Here is a 23,064-nt window from a genome sequence, read left to right on the forward strand (position 1 = left end):
TACCAATAGGCACTTGGCCAGCGCGGTGGACTATGGTCTAATCCTTATCATTCTGAGAGGAGACCCGTGCCCAGCAGTGGGACATTGATGATTCATTATTACAGAGAATATTTAATGATAATTTATAAAGGACATTTATTAATTTACTAGAGTGGATATTTACTACAGTACAATAGTAGTGGATAAATTATTGTTACTTATTCTACTATCGGATCGGAACACAACCTCAAATCTAGCAAGAAACTTAGTGGGTGTGTCTTTTTATTTTCATTATTATTTACACTTCACCCACCATTGAGAACAACTACAACCTTCAATTTATCCGCGAAATCGAAACTATTCACTTGATATAATACGCAGAAGTACAAACTACGTAATTTAGAACTTCGGAACCTGCTTCTGACGTTGCGCTTTTGCCTGCACTCTGTGCAAAATTCTCTCTCTGACTAAATAAGCACAACTGTCCGCGCAACAGCTCGTCCTCAACTTTGTGCTTTCGAAGTTACAATGTTGTATGGAGCGCGATGTAAAAGTTAGGCGTATTGTAACTTTCAGTCGGTTGCTATATATGCACACATTAGCAGTTATCTATGTATATAATATACGTAGTAGCAGTGATTGCTTAGCGGTTACAAATTTCAATCGAAGGGCCCAATACCTTTGATATTTGGATGTTATGTGTCTTAGATATTAATTATCACTTTCCTAAACGGTGAAGAAAAACATCGTAAGGAAACCTGCATGCCTGAGAGTTTTTGAAAAGGTTCTTAGTATAATTTGTAAAATCTACCAATTCGCATTTGGCCCGCCCCGTGATGCATGGCCAAAATCCATCTGAGGCAAAGTAGAGACAGTCTATATTTGGTTGAAGACGATAATATACATATCTATACTAATATTATAAAGAGGAAAACTTTGTTTGTTTGTTTGATTGTAATGAATAGGCTCAAAAACTACTGGACCGATTTTAAAAATTCTTTCACCATTCGAAAGCTACATTATCCACGAGTAACATAGGCTATATTTTATATGAAATATATGTGATAAATAGATTTTGAGGCGGTACAAAGTTTGCCGGGTCAGCTAGTATGAAAATATATTGGGACGGCACAAATTAGTTATGAACATAGGTAATACAGGTATTTTGTTAGGCGTTGCTCGAACTGAAAGAGCCCCGTTACATACCGGATGTGATGCTTTCAGCGTCACCGTCCTAGTTCAGCGAGCATCACCGTGCTTGTTTTACACGATATGTCGCGTCAAAATTAATATATTTTCATCAAATTGAAGAAGCATGTGCTTATTAGAAATTAATTATCACTTGCTTAAACGGTGAAGGAAACCATCGTGAGGAAACCTGCATACCTAAGAGATTCATAAAAAAAAAGGATGTGAAGTCTACCAATACGCACTTGGCCAGCGTGGTGGACTATGGCCTAATCCTTCTCATACTGAGAGGAGACCCCTGCCCAGCAGTGGGGCAGTAATGGGTTGATGACGATGATGAAGAAGCGTAAGCTGGCAATCCGCCTGATGGTCAGTGGTCATTACCGTCCATGGACAACAGGACAGCTCCATATAGAATATATTTTATATGAACATTGAGGGTGTGTTGTCACTCCTGAGGACTAAATAGCCTAAATAGCCTGATAGCCCCTTAAATAAGTCACCTTCACACTGAAATTCAAGAATTGTTTCAAGCTAGAAATTGATGTGGCGGTGGTATTTATCCGGTCGAATCATAATGAATCTATTCGTTTTTTACAAAATACCTGAATACTTAATTTATACTTTTACCTTTAAATAAGATTAGATAAAGATAAAACTAACACGATTTACGTTTTTCTATGCGATAGAGGCAAGTGATATACATATAAAAATAACTAGGTGCACTAGTTATTTTTATTGGATATGTCTTGGCAAGCAAATCGACGCGTTACCACAGGATTGATTATTATAGAAGCATTAAACTTTTGAGGACTAAGTTGGAATCCCTCATACAGTAAGTATAAGTACGGACGGACTAGGTTTGCACGGAAGATCTTGCCACGGACGTGCAAGATGTGGAATGAACTTCCTTCCGAGGTATTCCCTAAGCGCTATGACATGGGGCTCTTCAAAAAAGGTGCAAAAAGAGCACTCCTTCAAAGCCGGCGATGTATTGGCGACTCCACTGGTGTTGCAAATGTCCATAGGCGACGTGAACTATTTTCCATCAGGTAGCACGTCTGCTTTATCGTCAGGTTCAAAAAGTAGGTCGATTTTGAAGTGGCGAGGAAAGATGAATACAATCGTTGCTGATGTAACGCAGAAACAGCTAATTAACTGTTTGGTGCCGTAAACCACACCGTGATTTATAATGCACGTGGTTTTGTAATTGACGTGTAACAAATAAAATAGTAGGGAAAGGTGTGTCCCGAAATCCTTAAGGACTCTTTATTAATCAATGACCCTACGTTGATTGATGCTAGTGGCAATTAGTTCCTGATTCCGAAAGAACGCTACCCTGTAGTTCTTGTGTGTTACAATTAGGTCGGACAAGAAATTATTTTTAGAGGTTCTCACATAACTGATCAATATTTCGTATTAATATTTGCAAAGAATGGCGCATTATGCTCGAGCTCTAGGTAATAAAAGTTAGTCCGGCGTAGGTGCGGATAAAAGTTATGCACCCACGCTGCCTTCATACTGTTTAACATAAACAAAAGGGCAAAAACTTCAATGATTCTGAAATATTTATGACAAAGGTCGTACATTATCAAGTACCAAAATTATATCGTGCATTATCATTTTGGTTTTACTTCAATTATTATTTACACATATTCAGTTTTTTATGACAAAGACGTAGCGTGTAGTCCACCTGATAGCTTTAGTCCATGGACATCATTAAGGAGCACCATAGATAGAATTACAATTCTACTTGAGTTGGTATGAGAATTAAGTTGGAACGTGTATAAGTGTGTCATAGAAGAGAAAAGCAAGTATGTCTCCCTTACCATACCCAAACCAGAACACAGTAGCGCATTGAACTGTTAGGCAGCGAGATTTGGTGGTTCTCTTCGGAGTTTTACCACGAAGCGTTCCGCCAATGGAGTAACTATAGGGTGGACAGGCCACGGGCCCCCAGCCCGATGGGCCCCCAGCCCGACGGGCCCCCAGCCCGACGGGCCCCCAGCCCGACGGGCCCCCGGCCTAACGCTGCGAGCTTAAGAGTGATCAAAAAAAGTGTATAAATATATTACTAATTATATATCTATTTACTAAAGTACGTATTCGTGAGCGAACATTTCTTAAGGCTCCATGCAATGAATTTCTCACGGGCCTTCTATGATGTAGTCACACCTCTAAATACCACCAATTAGTTATATTCATATGAAACACGAAATTTATTGGTTCTGTATATATGATACGAATAAATGTAACCGACATTAATTCTGTTTGTGGCGATAGCCCGAAGCAACTCCGGTCGGCTTTGTGTACTTAACTGCACGGTGATTACATAGCGTTTATACGCCGTGTATATTACGGACCGCAGTTAACTTTTATGTCTTTTTCCATCATCATGGTCAAATGTAATTTGGTAATCCTACGAGAGTAGGCCGCCCGATATAATTTCTTAAAAAAGTAATCCTACCAAGAAGCTACGTTTTTCTACTTCAGATTTTTTAGCGTCTGCCTGCCTTACCACTACTGCACTTTTATATTACATTCATATTCATATATGTGTTCGACCAAACCACCGCCGCAGTAGAACCAAAATTAGAACTTACCTAAACGTCCTCACATTTATTATTTAACACCGACGATACGTAATACCTGTCAACTACCTTAGGAAACCTTGATTATTTAGCTTATCAATGTTATGTTAGGTATTAGAGCCATAGTACACTATACATATCATTATCGATTAATGTTAAGTATCGATAATTTGTATTATCGACTTGGAAACATAGAAACATTTTTCTTTGTTCTATTTTACAGTGATAACGTTGATAAAGCGGCATAAAACATAGATTAATACTTTTATTTCTATAGATAATATTTCGTCACAATTGAAATGGTTGTACATGCATATGTATATTATAAGTAACACTTAACAATACAATTGGCTTAATGAGAGTTGTTTTATTAACATAGGTATTATCATTTTGTATTGCCTGTTCTTGACAATAAAACATCCGAAATATATTCAAGAAACATTTTAGGATGTTCAGTTTTATAGCGATCTCACATAGTTCGATAGACTCCCATGCGTCTCATTCGGAGGTCCACGATTTATTTTATGTGCCAAAATTCAATAGTGTGTTATCGGGAAAGTTTAATACTTTAGTATGTGAAGTGTGCGAAACCTGTAGTAAGAGAGGAGACCCGTGTCCAGTAGAGGGACAGTAATGGCTTGACACGATGACTAGTCTTATAAAAAAATGCGCTCGTGAGAGGGGAAACAATACGATCAACTAAAGGCATATCCGTCAAATTGCTGCAGCATACATAGATCCAACCACAAGTTCTTTTACGTATCAATCGTTTTTTAGCGGGGAAGGTTTATGCTTTAGTATGTGAAGTATGTGTAACCTGCAGTTAGGGACGAGACCCGTGTCCAGCAGTGAGACATTAACTAATGAGTTGTAACACATCCGTCAAATAGCTGCAGCATACCTATAACCCATACAGTCCGACCGCAAGTTGTTTCACGTGCCACTAGTTCGATCGAATGCCGGAACGAGTACATTCCCCAATCACTCAAACATGCTATCAATGCAGGCATTTCACACTAATCGGATTAAGCTGCACAATGTAATAATTTTTGTTGTTATCGAGAAAGCCAATATAATTTAGCACGTGGACAACGTCAGATCGATATGATAGATTGTTTGATACTTATCTCTATCAATTAGAATTTCTGTATGACCTAATACCGATATTATTCATCGACTAATTAAATAAGGATCAGTGCTACCTACGCGTCGCTACTGGATCTTAAGGAGATTGCACTTAAGAAAATATATAATAATTAGGAATAATTTTCAATAAAATAACCGGACAAGCAGTGATAGCTTAGTGGTTAAGAAACTCGGCCTCTCGATCGAGGGGTCCGAGGTTCAAATCCCAGGCACGCACCTCTGATTTTCCGAAATTATATGCGAATTAGAAATTAATTATTGTATTGTTTTGTTGTGTGTATTGAAGGTGGTAGAACCCTTTGTGGTTCGACTCCGGCGGCACCACCGCCACACCTATTTCTACCTAATAACAGCAGTGTTAGGCGCTGCTTTGTTCCGGTTTGAAGGGTGTGGTAAGGGAGATAGACTTTTCCGAGGCGTTCCAGCTTAGTCCTCAGGGATAGCGGCGCATCTATGGCCGACCTCAGGTAGGAATATCTTATCCTATCTGGGATGGATTACAGATGTCCATGGGCGACAGTAGCCACTTACCATCAGGTGGACTGCATGCTCGTCTGCTACTCTTATATTATAAAAAAAAATATATCATTTGCTAAAACGGTGAAGGGAAACATCATGAGGAAACCTGCATATCTGAGAGATTTTTCATAATAAGAAAAAAATCTCAAAGATATGTGAAGTCTACCAATGCGCACTTGGCCAGCGCGGTGGACTATGGCCTAATCCTTCTCATTCTGAGAGGAGACCCGTGCCCAGCAGTGGGACAGTAATGGGTTGATGATGAACCGGACTACTAAAAAGTGTAGCTTATGTCACTGCCACAATTTAAAGCAATCCAACGACGCCTTGTAAGTTAAATCCGTCAAGCCGCTTGACCTGTAGATCAAATGAGACATACAAATACACAAAAACATTACCCTCCGCAATTGGGAACAAAATCCCAACATTAACCGCTTTAATAGATTTTAATAATACAAATAGAAAAATAAAATCCGTACACTGTTTAAAAACAAATTGAAATAATTTGTACGTTACGTAGAGAAGAGCGCTTCCTGCTACAAGTATTATTCATTATTTATTTACTTTAAAGGCGGCCCCGATGACATAGTTATCATGTTTATGTACATTGTTAAACCAATCGGTTCGTAGCAGTAACACACGTACATTATAACATCCATTCAGGTAATACTGTAGTGTTATGATCTGTATATGTACCTTCAAAAGTCCTCTATGTGATCTGTACCATTATTATAAGTTATTACGTTTTTAACAGAACTGATTGGAAATGTATGGGAAATACGTAAACAAATACAAAAAACAGTCATTTTTGCTAAAATGTAAAAACTCATACTAAGGGTACTGAATATATTAGTTTCATAATCAATGAGGAAGTTTTGACGGGTTTATCGATTGCAACTTGAATTTGTTTCAAAGTTATAGCTATGTCCTATTTAATTATATGGGGCATTCTAACTTAGTTCTCAGTTTTTTACCGACTATATGATCAACTTTAATTAGGTCTGTTACCCTACTTCGATTTGTCGTTATCAGGTGATGGTTTCATGTTGAGTTTTGTATGGGTACAAGCTTTTGCCCGCGGTATCGCTCGCGTTACGAAATAATATTTTCATCCCCTATTTTATCCCCTTGGAGGTAGAATTGATCAAAATTCTTTCTTAGCGGATGCCTATGTCATAACATCTACCTGCATGCCAAATTTCAGCCTGATCCGTCCAGTGGTTTGAGCTGTGCGTTGATAGATCACTATGTCAGTCAGTCACCTTTGAGTTATATATATTTATATTGAAAATTAATTGTTACGTGCTTTAACGGCGATGGAATAGGTTCAGGTTAGGAGCTCTCTGTGCCTGAGAGTCTCGTGAAAAATAAACATTGAAATGTTCTTCTTTAATTAATCATTTCCACTCCATCAAACTTTACCAGTGTGATGGAGTGTGGTCTAACCTAACGTCGTATGGCCTGAGGGCAGCTGCCAGGTGCCAGACTTCAGGGGTCAAGAGAAGTGTGACAGGCATTTTTTGACCCAAACAAGAATAATAAACAATCTATATTATTATGAGTCGTCGAAAAGTAAGATCATATTGTCATACACAGAAGGAAAAGATACCGTTTATAAGGTACAGTAGTTTTTGTAATAAGGGAAAGTCTAGATTTACAGAATTGTTTGATTAGAATTATTCCAGTCTCTGGGAGCGCAAACTTTAAATTAAGATTGGACACAAAATTCCAATTTGGCCAGAAGCGTTCATGACCTCACCTTGCTTACCTCGTCTCATTATAAGAGCCGTGCCCAGTGGTATAACATGATTATGTTTGAAGATGGTAGAACCCTCTGTGGTTCGACTCGGGCAGCACCACCGCCACACCTATTTCTGCCTTATAACAGCAGTGGTTAGCGCTGCTGTGTTCAGATTTGAACGGTGTGCTAAGGTAGACATACGTTTCCGGAGCGTTCCAGCTTAGTTCTCTGGGTAGCGGCGCATCTGTGTACGACCACAAGTAGAAATATATATTATCTGGGGTTGATTACAGATGTCCATGGGCGGCATTAGTACAATCAGATGCACTGCATGCTCGACTGTTACTCCTATATTAAAGAAATATGATGCCGAGCGACAATTATACTTACTACTTAACATCACAAGGAGTCACATATCTGTGTTTTTCATGAGATAACAATAAGAAGCAAAGAATGTGCGAAATGCCAGCCAAGTTTTACCATTACGCCCACGCAACTACTGCTTCATTTCCCCAATATGTCACTGCTGTTGAAGCTTGTAGAAATGAAATATTATTCTTAGAATATGATATGGCGACGACGACTTGTATTGATTCTCATCGGGTATGCCAGGGTTGTTAGCAATGTCAGAGTCAGTAGCAAGAATAAGTGGAATTCGAACATCGTTTGTTAAATAAGAAGTGATAGCTTAGTGGAACTCGGATTCTTATTCGGAAGATTTTAATGATAACTTGCTTAACCGGTGAAGGAAAAGATCGTGAGGAAACCTGCACCTGGCTGTTCAAAAAAATCGTAAAGGTGTGTAAACTTTATAAATTCGCACTTGGCCAGCGCAGTGGACTATGGTGTAAACCCCTTACTTGAGTAGGAGACCAGTGCCCAGCAGTGGGACAGTAATGTTTGACGACGTGTAAAATCCACAATCGCCTCAGTTACCGGGTGGATTGATGCTAAAATTAATAATGACTTTTACCCGATTTGAACAATTAATGCGGAATCAACGTCGTCAATTCTTGTTGCGCGTGAAGTTTTAATCGATGGAAATTACTTAATATATTCAATACATAATATCCTTGAATAAGTTGGATGAAATAATTAGTAACCACTTTTTTATAGAATACCAATACGGACCCGGGAATATAACGAGGGTTGAAGAACACCCGGTATCCGTATCGTACCCTCGCCCCTCGGTTAGGGTAGCTTATAAGTAGAGATGCGCCGAATAATCGGTTGGTATTCGGTATTCGGCGTATTCGGCATTTTTTTTTGCTATTTGTATTCGGCCGAATTATTCGGGTTTGGTGCCGAATATATTCGGTTCGACTATTTCTATTTTCTTGTATACACGACATGGTACAAGGACTAAAACACAAAACTTCTATAAGATTTATGTTATATTATAAGTCAAACTCAAATCCTATGAAGAATGTGTTGAATAAATCTAATAAAATAAAGTAATCAAACTTCACATCACCAGTTATTTTGAAACCTCAAGTCAACACATTTATTACTTAATCTATAGTTAGTAAAGTACATTAGTTAGTTAGTACATTTATTTTTGACCTTAAATGAGTATTTATTTTTAAAACTCAAATCAACATTTTAAAGTGTTAATGAAGACATATAACTAATAAATTCAGGTTAAATAAGAACTTTTTATTAATGTGTTCATTTGAATACATAAAATAAAAATACTTAGAGCTGTTTTTTGGTAACTGAAAGTTTGGGATTAAAAGTTTTTATTATATGAATATACATATAAATATAAATGGATCTTTTGCAATTTGCAGTGAATTACGGTGACTTAAAAAATATGAAGATATTTTTTTTAAATACACTCGTATGTCGCCTGCTTTTTTAATTTTATTTGTTAAGTAAAATTCAAAGGATTACTACCGGGTTAAATACAAACTTTCGTCAAGACATTACAACGCAGGAAAGGTTTCTGTTACTGTAAGGTAAATGAGCACAGTTTTAAACTATTATGTGGGACCCACAATTGCTCTTTTATGTTTTTAAAAATTATCTAAAACTTAATGGATGTTTCGACGGGTTTAATATATATCAAATATTAATACTGATTTATTTTTTAATATAAATTATTTGAAAAAATATTTTCATAATATTAATTATTTTAAAAATTCAAGTATCGAATAAAGATAAAGTTGCTTTTAATAGTTTCTAAGTTGGACGATTAATTTTGGAGAAATTGTGTACGATTATGGAACATTTTATGGAATCAATAAAAGGGTGTATGCGCGAAAAGTTGTTTTTTGTTTATACAGATAGTTTATATAGATGATGAAAATGGTTATGTAACTACTTGGACTTTATAAGGGACAAGCTGACCCGGCAAACTTTGTACCGCCTCAATTTTTTTTTTAATATTATAGGAGTAGCAGACGAGCATGCAGTCCATCTGATGGTAAGTGGCTACTGCCGCCCATGGACATCTGTAATCAACCCCAGATAGGATTAGATATTCCTACCTGAGGTCAGCCACAGATGCGCTGCTACCCCTGAGGACTAAGCTGGAATGCCTATACTATCAAATACATTTCATGTAAAATATAGTCTATGCTACTCGTAGATAATGTAGCTTTCGAATGGTGAAAGAATTTTTTAAATCTGTCCAGTAGTACCAAAAACGTAACGAGGTCATTCGTTCAGTAGATTTTACTCCTCACATTTTTCTCATACCGGGCGCCTTATATCAGAAACCGATTCTTAAGGAGTAAACTCCAAAAATCATAAATGAGAAACTAAAAGAAAAGCGTCATTACTAACATTCGCGTTTCATCTATTAGTAACGAAAATTAAAACGTGACAAATTTGTCGTAAACATAAAAAACGACTAGGTATAAGCAAAGTTAATAGCAATTGTTGCGTACCTCTTTCTAACACTTTACTTTTCGCACCTTTTCAGTGCTATTGTTATACTTTTTGCAGCTTCAACCCGAACAACACGCAAGTGTTCAGAAAGCTATATCCGAACACAATACAAAATTAAAAAGTTGAAAAATTAATTTTTTGCTCCTTGTCAAAGTTTTAGACGGACACCTACATAAAGACTACAACTCTACCGTAACACAATATTCCTAACTTTCCCTTTGTAAGGGTTCACCAACTTTCAACAAGTCAAGAAAAACAATCGGTATGTTACTTGAGAGGCTTCGGCAACGAGTATTGTACACTTCAACAATAATGTGTTTAAAAAAAACACGTTTTGACTTTGAGATCAATATTTGTTTATGGAAGAAAAAATAATTAATAGGAGAGTTAGTAATTAGCGTAAGTGTTTTATTGTTATTAAATATAATTATTAATTTCATCATTATAAATAAATTAAAGACGAATGTCAAAATAACAGATTTAGACCAAATGCATGTGCGAAGTATATTATACGGTACTTTAAAAAATAGTATTTTTTTTTTATTTTGTATGTCTGCGGATTGTTCCGGCTAATGTCCGAAAGGGCTGGACGAATTTTGACGCGATTTTCAGTTCGCCAATAAACAATTAAAACATATTGAAGGCATTGTATTAAATGCATGGACGCAATAGTTGTGAAAAACTATATCAAAAATTCGTTAAACTCGATTCAGAAATAAAATTTGTAAATGTCCAATGTGACCTGGTCTGCATACGAACGTTTCTGCCCTGTGTCACACAATAGCCGTGGTTCCATTGACTGGATAATTTGTTTATTGTTGGGCTTTATTCAGATGTCCCTGTAATTTTATGACGTTTTTGTAACAAACGAACAATGTTGGATAACAAAGCAGTGATATTTTTTTGTATATACTATAGAAATAGCAGACTAGCGTGCAGTCCTTAAGTTAAGTAGCTCCTGCCTCCCATGGACATCTAAGGTTGGCCACAGATGCCCCGCTACCCCTGAGGACTAAGCTGGAATGCCCCGGAAAAGTATATCTTTCTTAGCACCCCCTTCAAATCAGTACCCCTACCATGAGTGTTTACGTGTCGACAAACATGACTGTTTTGGTATTTGTTTACGTATTGGCCCATACTATCTCCAAGTTCCGACGCAATCCGCTAGGGGCGCTGATTGGAAATAGTATGGGCCAATAAGTAAACAAATACCAAAACAGTCATATTTGTCGACACGTAAAAACTCATGGTAAGGGTACCGAACACAGTAGTGCTTATCACAGACGTGATTATGCAGAAATAAATGTAGCGGTGGTGCCGCTAGAGTTGAACCGCAGAAGGTGGTAGGATCTTTGCTTAGTGGTTAGGTACTTGGCCTTTCAATCGGGGTTCTAAGATTCGAAATCCAGGCATGCTCTAATTTTTCAAGGTTTTAGAATTAATTATTGCTATTGCTATGTGACCTGAACTGTTTTCAAACGATGTTTTACATCGCGCACACTTGCACGCCTGAGAGCTTCTAAAAATGTTTTAAGGATGTGTTGAAATTTACTAAGTCGGCAATATGAACGCCATAGGTACAGTATTTTAGAGAGCATTTTTGTTGTATTGAAGTTTACGAAAGGGTCGTATCTTGAACTCTTGACTTACTTAGAACATCTACGTATTCGTTTTCGAGTTGATCTTCACAATTTAGGATTACTTAAAGTATATTGCATCAAGCTTTTTTCAATTGTATTTAGTCTACTTTTAGAATAAATTGTTTTCTAGCGCCTCCAAAGTTCGGAGAAATAAAGATTATATTTTTGCCTGTAAAAACAGCCCTCGAAAATCTAACCCCAATTTTGATCTATTTGGCAAAATCAAAATCAACCATCATTTCTAGACCGCTTTAAGGTCTACGATTTTTAGGACCCCTCACCGAACCTGTGTAGGCCCACGAGGAAGCGTCATCGCCCACTTTGAGAAACAATAGTATTTTTAATATAATAAAGAATTAGCAAACGAGCAAGCAATCTACCTGCTGTCTAAGTCATAGTCTAAGTCATAAGTCTTAAGGAGGTCAGCCACATAAACGTTACCCTCAAGGGCAATTCTTACTAATATTATAAATCCGTAAGTAACTCTGTCTGTCTGTCTGTCTGGTTGTCTCTTCTTCACGCCTAAACCACTGAACCGATTTTAATAAAATTTTGTACAAACATAGTCTGAGACCCGAGAAAGGACATAGGTTAGTTTTTATCCCGGAAATCCCACGGGAACTAAGGATGGCGATCTAAGATCGATTAATCGGATAATCGATCTTTTGGACCAAAAAAATCAATTATTTTAATCGATATTAGTAAGGATTGAATCGTAAACTATGCATTTGATCAAGTGATGATCTTTAGCAAAGTTGTTGTCCATGAGCCCACGAAGGTTTCAGAGTTGCTATGACCAATTTTCGCCAGATGGCGCCACTGTCATTCCAATGAAGGTACGAATTTCCAGTTTTATGTATGTATGTATGTCATATTATTTTCATTTAAACGCGGGCGAAGCCGCGGGTAAAAACTAGTATCTAATATATTATTAAAAATAATCCTGGCGGCGCACATGTCCCTGAGGACATGATTATTTTCGGGTGCATAGCCGTTTGACTTTGGACCATTCCGCGTACAATCGAAGAGGTCTTATATACATCAGTGCGGACTGAGCTCGTCGGAGGCCCGAGGCGGAAATGTCGAATGAGGCCCGGGACGGAGAGTTGAATAAGGCCCCGAGTCTGAAAAGTGGATTGGATTTTACAAACTTTTACGAATATGTCACAGACATTTTTCGCTCCAAATACGTATCAGTGATTGTTTGGTTCTTGCAACCTTTTTTCTGATACATGAACATTTCACATATTGTTTGGTCCTGACGAGATTTTCGCCTACTTTGTACTTTCTTTTTGGCCAGGGCTGTGCACGGGAGTGCAAGCCAGCAGGGGGTGAAAGAGATTTCACCCCCTGCTGGCGCCCATGCCTGTGGACTAAGTTGGAACGCATTGGATACGCATTTCTCCCTTACCACATTCCCTAATTTTTTAAAATAGAAACATGTAACACAGGATTGTTGTACCTACAATATTTTTAATGGAGAACTTTTATTGTACTTGTATTAGAACTTTATGAAAGAGTCGTTGAAGTCTTGACCATCACTGTAAACATATATATTCGTTTGCAAGTGGGTATATACAATCTGGGGCAACTTAAAGTATACTCCAGCATGCCTGGGCATGCTGGAGTATACTTTAAGTTGCGCCACATATATACCCAGGTATATATGTAATCGAATACCTTTATACGAGTAATTTTTGTATATAAATATAATCTGAATCTCGAAACGGTCCCAATCATTGATCTATAAATATAAAGATCCGCCACAAGCGGGCAAAACTTGAAACATACAAAATACGGCAAGTGGTGTAAAACGACTCCAGCCAAGTCCAGTCGCTCTCGCGCGGCGTAGTAATACACACGAATGTCACTGAACACGTTTAACGTCATTATTTTGAATTTAAAGCCTCAAAATGCCTTCTTGTGCAATGCGTAAATGCAAAAAGTATGCTCGAAAAAGAAACAAACTTCATGGAATCACCTATCACACGTAAATGAAGAGAAATTATTAAATTTTGTTTATTTTTCGTGTTCGATCCGCCATGATTACGTGAGTAACCAGAAAGAGACAAAGTATGTTTTTGTCAATGAAAGTGATAAAGACGCAAAATGCATGGTCATAGATCAACAGAACAGAAGTGACATTTTATTGAATCTGACGATGTTCATATGTCGTATGTTATAGTTTAAGATCCCACTGCTTAATTTTTATATTAGTGTGTTTTTAGTCAAAATATAACATTTTATGGTTTATTTTAATAAAATAAAATCGATATATGGGAAATTTTGTATCCTAATCTTTAAATTTCCTTCGATACCTGTGGTAAATAATAAAAAATATTACCATAAAATTTATATAGGATAGTATACGGTATTTTAAAATTTCTTTAATTGAATAAATATTTCAATCATTAAGGTCGTATTTCTTCCTTAACCTAAACATAATTTAATAAATAATCTTTGTATAGCCAGAAATTAATCCTCAAAAAGACCACGGTAAAATTAGAATCTTATATATAAAATTCTCATGTCACAATGTTAGTTACTGTACCTACTCCTGCGAAACGGCTTTACTGATTTTCACCAAAATTTATATGCATATTCAGTAAGTCTGAGAATTGGCTACTATCTATTTTTCATATCTCTTAAGTGATAAGGGTTGTTCACCCTTAACATTTTTTTTATTTATATGGCAACACAATGTTTGCTGGGTCAGCTAGTACATTTATAAAATTTACACAACTTTGCAATTAATGGCCGTGTGTAAAATAAAACTGATAATAATAAATAGAGATGCGCCGATTAGTGGTTTCACCGAATAACCGAATACCGAATATTATTCGGTTAAACTTTTACCGAACCGGATATTCGGCCGAATTATTCGGTTTACCAATTCATTGTTTTGCCGCGTAAACAGATTCTACTATTTCTTTTATAGTGTCCATTATTATCAATTTGCCAGTGACCTGTGTTCATTAAAACTTTAAAATGTTGATTTAAATTTGAAAAAGAAATACTGATTTGAGGTTTAAAAAATATGTTGATTATACTAACTATAGAATCTATACAAATAATTAAAATTTAAGTGTCTGTTTGTAATGTCAAAATAACAACATTTTACTAATAGTATATAACATAAAAGGAAAATATAAAATATAGAAACATATAAAATAAAAGGGTATACGGTACTTATAACGAAAGAAATATTATTTAAATTTTGGTTTGTTCCGGCTAATCTTCAAAATGGCTGTACTGATTTTGACGGGAGTTTCACTGGCAGTTAGCTGAGGTTATAGACAGTAACATAGGCTACATACATTTTGGAAAAAGAATTAGGGATAAGCGCAAAAAAGTTAAATCCCATGAAAACTTCAGAGTATTTACACTTTTACCGCGGGTGAAACCGCGTGGCACAGCTAGTAAGTAATAAATATGTTCATTTGAGGTATTAAAATAAATGTTGATTTGAAGTTTAATTGCTTTATGTAATTAAATTTGTCATAGGATTTCTTTGACTTATAATATAACATAAATCTTACATAAGAAGTTTTGTGTTTTAGTTATGTACCGTGTCGTGTATACACGAAAATAGACATACCTACTCGAACCGAATATATTCGGCACCAAAACCGAATAATTCGGCCGAATACAAATAGCAAAAAAGATGCCGAATACGCCGAATACCGAATACCAACCGAATATTCGGCGCATCTCTAATAATAAACATAGATTAGTAAAGATACTTCGCCGCCTTGAAATTGAAATAAGCCACAAACGGCTTAATAGTAAGTCCTTTTTTTGAATTCTTGACAAATAAAAACATTTTTAGAGAAAATTTACGAATAAATAACTAATACTGCGTAATTTACATAATAAATAAATAATTATTTCAAATATTTTAGAGACATTTTAGCACGGAGACGTGGCAAAACTTTTTTACGCGACTATTTCAATTCTCAAAACTGGGTACATTTTATTGTTAGGAGTGAGTAATATTTACTAATCTATGATAATAAATATAAACTATTTTTAAATCATATATTTTAAACCAGTCGATACATCTGTATAGATACATTCTTTCAAATTATATTTTTATTTAATAATTATTTATTTAGTTAAACTGTACTATAACATTTCTACGTAAACGACGTACTAAAACTATTATCGACAGTTTTGGACATTTTTTACCTTCTGTTCCATTATTTCATTGTCTTTGACAAGCATGCGGATCAATGGGATAGCCACCATACGTCCAGTTTTTAACGGGACAGTCCCTTTTTCCGATGCTTCGTGCCGTTGTCTCCGAAATGAACCGTTGCCATTATCAATTAAGTAACAGTATATAGTATAATTATGAAAAAAAACATGGGGTGCTCCATTTACCAGTTTTGTAAAAAGCGCCCCACATTTTTTCCACAATTATACTATTTACTGTTCCTTAAATGATTCATAGATTGAAAATTATTTTCTACTTTTTAGTTAATTTTATCATAAAAGCGTGTTTTTTAGTATTTAACTATATTTTTTCAAGTAAAAAGTATTTGACATAAAAAAATCGATGTCCCGTTTTGACTGAAGTAATCATTGGTCACTATATTCCATGGTCAATATTTACGTTTGCGTAGACTTGAAACGCAAGGTCAAACACTAGTTGTCTTTTTTTATCACATTGTTCTAATAGCTCTGTCCCTTATAGAACATTTGTCTATGTAGTAAAGGTAAGTAAAATAAAAAACGTGCATGTGTGCTATCAAAGCAGTTTCGCTCAAGTTTTCTCTTAAGTTAGCGGGCGTATAACGTGTCTAGTATAAAATGTCATTGGTCCCAATGATTTTCATGAAATTTAATATTCAGGTGGATTAGGGGGCGATAACTCGAGCTAGGTTTCATTTTAAGAACACGTCGTTTTAAAAAATACCGAGTATAACTGTGTTATCCTGGTAGTAATACGAGTACCGTCAATACCTACCTATACCAGCCTATCAATGTATATATCAATGGACGCGTTTTCGCCGCGTGCGATAATGTACCAATAGCAAATTATTTAATTAAAATTAATAAAAGTAATTTCATTCATTTATATTTTTATATATCACATACATAGTTTTTTTTTACTACCCGATTTCCGCATAAGATATGGCTCATATAATTCGTAATTGAGTCCAATAGTCGATCGAAATAAAAAAGCTACATAAAATAATAATATAATATCTATCGTAGGAATTGATATCAGAAAAATGAATACAAAATTTAGAGCGACATAAGTATCAATTAGCGTCTCAATATGATAAAGGGACTAGCAGTAACATTTCCCGGTCGACTACTCGTGATTGAATTGTGAAGGGAATCGATACTGTCGTGAGTACCAAATATACATTAATATTATTATTATTATTTACTCTTTATTGACCATGTTAAACTTAATGCTCAATACCATTTTCTCCCAGTCAACTTTAGGGATGTGCAGAAAAATTGAAGGCGGTACAACTATACTAAAAAAAAAAAAATGAAAAAAAAAGCTTATATTTTTATCGATGGCTTCGAAGATCTATTGTGTACTGTATAGTATGTAACCCCGATATATAACGGATATACGGGGTGAATTTTTTAAATGGGCCTCCAGGGCCAAATCCGATGCTGGATTAGCAAAAATTCTGAAAGGAGTTAGGAGGCTAATTTTGATAAAAACTAAAACTGCATCATACATTTTTTAAAATATCGTTTACCCTAGCCGGGAATCGAACCAGTGCATTTTGTATATATCTGTCTGATCTGATAAACTGCTTTACAAATTGGAAGCGACACTAAACAATTTTTTATATATCTTGAAATAAATCTTTTAGTTTCTAATGAAGTTCCAAGTACATTTTATTCGAGTTTACAAGCTTTGTGAATTCGCCGTCTTTTTAACACCTCCCACCATGTTCGCCAATTTAAATACATTCTATTATTTTTAAACACTCACAGTTTACAATAAGTCATTGTAGTAACTAAACTACCAATATAAGTTTACCTTTCATCCATTATCGATCGGATTCGAAAGCAAGTCCGTGAATCACTAAATTATTTGAAGAGGAATTATGGCATTTAAATAAACTGACAGTTATGGCCTACTGAAACCTGTTTTCGAATATTAGACATTTTCAATCACTTGATTTAACGATGAAAAATATAGTAAGGCTTATTAATTAGTAAAAATCGCACAAGGAAAATCGTTGATCCTGACGATCCTGATGAGAAAGGAAAAATGATTAAAATCGTGAGTTGTCATCGGTTCTTGATAAGTGTTAAAAAGTTTTAATCAATCGGACCATTCAAAGTGGGCAAAAATTAAGTTCGGAGATTCTGTTACATACTCAGATACATACAAGTCAAGCTAATAAAAGTGTGGTAAAAATCTCTTTAAAGGACAGTACTTAAGGATATTGTTCTGAACCCTTACCACGAGTATTTACGTTTTGACAAATATGACTGATTTGGTATTACAAATTCCAATGAGCGCCCGTAGCGGATTGTATCAGAACTATAATATCAGTAACTTACATTAAATGTCTAAATTGAGAAAATGGTGCTTTATGTTTTGTCTCTCTTTTGTGCGAACATGTGAGGCAGACAAAAAGACTTGAGCACTTACGTTGCGACGTTTACTCAGTCTACTGAAGCAAACGGAACAGAATAATGGATTGAGTAAACGTAACGTAAAATTGTGGGATGTTTTGAAAACTCATGGTAAGGGTACTGACCAAGTGAGTGCGGTGCAGACGTGTCAATGTACATGTTTGCGGTTCATTCACTATTTGAGTTTAACGATGGCTTCTCGTATGCATGGGTAACTAGTTTGTGTCCGCGGTTTCTATTATATAAACGTAACAAAACGTTTGATTAAATCATTTGTTTGTTTTAAATGTTTGATCGTTAGCTATTTATAGCAAAGTTTTTTATAATATAAGAGTAGCAGACGAGCATACCTGATGGAAAGTGGCTACTGCTGCCCGTCGACATTTGTAATCATGCAGATAAGATAAAATTCCCACCTGAGGTCGGCCACAAATGCGCCGGTACCCCTGAGGACTAAGCTGGAATGTATCGAAATATATATCTCCCATTACAACACAGGAAGTTTCCACCTTTTCTTGATTTGGCAACATTATGTCAAGGCAACAACATTGTTATCAACCCGTTACTGTCCCACTGCTGGACAGGGGTCGCTGACCGTGCGTATTGTTAAACTGAAACTTTACTTCTAAGATTTTTTTCTTCTTCGGTAAACAAAATGATAATTTTAATATACGCCTTCAGAAAATATGAGATGCCATTCGAACCTGCAGATTACGTTCGATTATAACGGTCATATAAAAATGTCAGAATGGAAAGGAAAAGAAAAGTCCACTCTATCCCTATCCTAGAGCTATTCCCGCGGGAGCCGTCTGGGCCTGTACAAAAAGTAGCCTTTGTCACTGGAATAACTGAAGCTGGATGAATTTTTGCGAAATCAAAGTATGAAAAGTATTATATGAGACAGTGTAATAGCTAAATGATTAAAACCCGTTATTAATAAACGTTATATAAAATATCTGTTTACCCAAGATCGAAATTGACGATTAAGTAATAGTAATAATTTGATTCATAATATAGAAGTAGCAGAAGAGCGTGCAGTCGACCTGATGGTAAGTGGCTTCTGGCGCCCATGGACATCTGGAATCAACCCCGGATAGGATTAGATATCCTACTTGGGGTCGGCCACAGATCCGCCGTTACCCAGAGAACTGATAGAAGAGCCCTGGAACTGGAACGCCCCGGAATCGTGTGTCTCCCTTAGCACACCCTTCAAACCAGAACACAGCAGCGTTTAACACTGCTGTTATGAGGCAGAAATAGGTGTGGCGGTGGTGCCGCCGGAGTCGAACCACAACGGGTTCTACTACCTTCAAAGTAAATTATAGTTTATAGATTGGTTATTAATAATTAGCGTTGAGTAATAAGAATATACTCAAGGTCAAGATTTCAAAATATTCAATACCTACGGTTTTGTAATTTGTGTGTATTACTCAGCTACATTAGTAGGGTTGCTTAGATAGGGCGAGCTGCGGTAAAGTGATCGATGGAACGAAGGGACTAGAGGGCGGCTATCACAATTGTCTTACTAAGCTAACGTATTTCACGTTTATTTGTATTGTACTATTATTAAGTTAGTTCCGGCGCTTTCGGAAAAAGATCAGATGATTTTTAGCAGGTTACGGAAATGTCGCCGCAAATTATGGAACCTGATTACTTTTAAGTTTATTTTTGAAGAAGACACGGCATAAAATGTAGTCTTTTAACACTTTATTGGGAAGTTTTTATCACTGAGCACATTCACAAACTAAGAAGTACCGTTACCTAAAAACGATCAAATCTAACAATGCCTATGAAGATTATCAAATGTAAATCTGTGGTAGGAAAAACATTACATAGATAGATGTTTAATTACGGTCGGGATTCACTCATATTTTTCAAATTCACTGACAAAAGTTGTTGTGTAGTTGTGCCTACAAACCAAGAAAAGAGTAAGATGATTCCGGCAAGTAAGGCGCATTCTCAATTTTCATAAAAGACATATCTCTAGTGATAAATGTGTACTGAAGCGCAGCGGATATATTTATATGTTCGTACTCGTATGTATTATGACAAGAAAGTTATGTGAAATATATTTCATGAATATCGTCATCGACCCTTTAATGTGCTTTTACAGAGGGGTCCCCTTTTAGAATGAAGGAATAGACTATAGTCTATTCAGTCCCAGGTTCCCCATTATATGAGTATCCTCGGAAAGCCAGTATAGACATTTATATTACACGCTAAGACTTACATTAAACATTTGTAAAATATTTCTTACTTCCTCAACAGGGCCTCGGTATTCCTTAAGAAGACCTTGGTTCATCACTCTTATGATAATTCTTTTGTAATACGCCCATATATTCCAAAGAAGTAAAGTATCTGAACGCCAAACCAGTAGACCATCACTTGTCACAAAGTAATATTGCATAACCAGCTGTACCCTATGGTTCCGCGCGTACACGAAAAAATATATATATGGGTTTTTTCGCGGAACCCTAGTTTTGTTTAATATGATAAAGTCCCGTCAAAAACAGTCCACCCATTTCGAAGAATAGCCGAAATGAAACACGAATACAAAAATATAGACAGTAGACATATATTTTCTAATTACCAATTGAGGCCGCTAGAACCAGAGTGCATTTTAATGATTTTTGACCTATCTGTATTTTTGTAATTTAAAAATGTTGTATAGTCCCCGTAAAACTGCTAGTCCGCTCTGAATATAGAAATGAATCGCGTCGCCATAGTAAATTGTACGATTGCACCTCCTCGCAACAACTTCAGAGCGGACTTTTACTTTTCTCCATATTGTAAATCGTTTTTTGTAGTTAGGCTACTCTGGTTCTAACAGCCTCAATTATAGGTAACATATTAAAATGTTTTATTGTTCTTTTTTAAGGTACACAATTTAATCTGTCAACAACAATATAAATTTAAACAAAAAACAATTTAAAATAAAATAAAAGTAATACAATTAACACTCAAATTTTATATATATATTTTTTTATAATATAAGAATAGCAGACGAGCATGCAGTCCACCTGATGGTAAGTGGCTACTGCCGCCCATGGACATCTGTAATCAACCCCAGATTGATTGGATTAGGTATTCCTACCTGAGGTCGGCCACAGATGCGCCGCTACCCCTGAGGACTAAGCTGGAACGCCTCGGAAAATTCTGTCTCCCTTACCACACCCTTCAAACCGGAACACAGCAGCGCCTAACACTGCTGTTATTAGGTAGAAATACGTGTGGCGGTGGTGCCGCCGGAGTCGAACCACAAAGGGTTCTACCACCTTCAAAATAAAATAAATGAGCCAAATTGCTGCCCGTGCAGTAACATATTATATTACATTTTTTATATTCATAAAATTAAAAGGTATTTTTGACATTATAAACAGACTAATAAATTTAATTTTATAATTTTTAATAGATGCAATTTATTGAACTACCAAGTAGTTTTTTCACTTTCATGACGACTTACGACACCGTACACTGATTAAAGTGTTAAAAGTTTCAACTCGAATAAAGTTTTAATGAATGTAGGGTAACGTTTGGGTAGCGTTGAATGTCAAAGGGCTTACGTGTTCACGTACTTTGATATTATAAGTCGTTGCAGCCTATAGACTAGGTCAAAAGCGATTAAAGTTATTTGAAGTTTTAATACTGGAATACTCTTCCGCACTAATTTTGATGAGATTACGTAGCTTTTATCTATATACGAAATCGAAATGTGTACCATATACTTGTAATCTTTTGCTTGTCATAAAAAAAAATAACAAAAAAAAAACCGACTTTTATGTCAAAGTATGAGATGGACTAAGTAAAGTCGGCGCTCTATATATTTCGTTGGATAACGGCGTAAACAGCGTATCCAATATGAGCGCCGACTTTAGAAACATGTTTTTAGTGATGACATACTAATGTTTATCTAATATAAAAAATTCTCATGTCACAATGTTAGTTACCATACTCCTCCGTAACGGCTTTACCGAGCACATATTCAGTAGGTCTGAGGATCGGCTACTAACTATCTTTAATAACGCCTAAGTGATAAATGCGGGCCAGCTAGTATTAATATGATATATGAATAAAAATACTTAATGAAAACGCACTAGTCGCCCCTACGATGATTGGGTTCCCCTCGATTTCTCTGGTCTGCCCTCATCAGACCCTGATTTCCTTAAAATGGGACCACCTTGGAAATATCTTATTTTCCAACAAAAGAAATCATCAAAATCGGTTCATAAACGACGAAGTTATCCGCGAGCAAACACAAAAAACATATATACGGTCGAATTGAGAAACTTCCTCCTTTTTTGAAGTCGGTTAAAAAGTAGCAAATGAACATGCAGCCCCAGAAATTCGGTCACTGTCGCTTATTACATCCGTAAATAATTACATACACAGCAAAAGCTTTTTTCGGGAGATCACAAATGCGTATCAACTCCTATGCTCTAAAATGTAACGCCCCAAATGTGTCATATAAATGTTGTAAATACCTAAAGTCCACAAGCTGTTTTAATCTATTTTAGGCAGTTTATTCATTGCATACATTATAGTACCGTTTTGTAAGACAGCTGTTTGTTCGCAGGCCCTATTGAAGATATCCTCGGCATATCTTAACAAGAAAATACCTAACATTCCCGACATAAAGGTCGACGGCGCCGAGGAGAAATGGTAAGTAATTCGCTTTAGCTATAAAAGTTTCCATTCTCCCTAATGGCCATTAGCTACCTGCACTTGCGATTGAGTCCATTTAAAAATAAGC

At 36.1% G+C, this 23,064-nt stretch overlaps 1 protein-coding gene across 5 annotated transcripts in view; it reads left to right on the forward strand.

Moving 5' to 3' along the window:
• The window catches only part of nwk (FCH and double SH3 domains nervous wreck), an 84,554-nt gene that overhangs the window by 24,209 nt on the left and 37,281 nt on the right, over positions 1-23,064 (forward strand). For all 5 annotated transcript variants that reach the window (XM_073074682.1, XM_073074683.1, XM_073074687.1 and 2 more), the window contains exon 3: positions 22,888-22,973. In XM_073074682.1, the coding sequence (XP_072930783.1) occupies positions 22,888-22,973 (86 nt within the window). The remainder of the gene's footprint in view (positions 1-22,887; positions 22,974-23,064) is intronic.

The sequence above is a fragment of the Epargyreus clarus genome, unplaced genomic scaffold (assembly GCF_041222505.1).
Source record: "Epargyreus clarus isolate Ecla_fem2 unplaced genomic scaffold, WU_Ecla_fem_2.2 ptg000007l, whole genome shotgun sequence".
Taxonomy (NCBI): domain Eukaryota; kingdom Metazoa; phylum Arthropoda; class Insecta; order Lepidoptera; family Hesperiidae; genus Epargyreus; species Epargyreus clarus.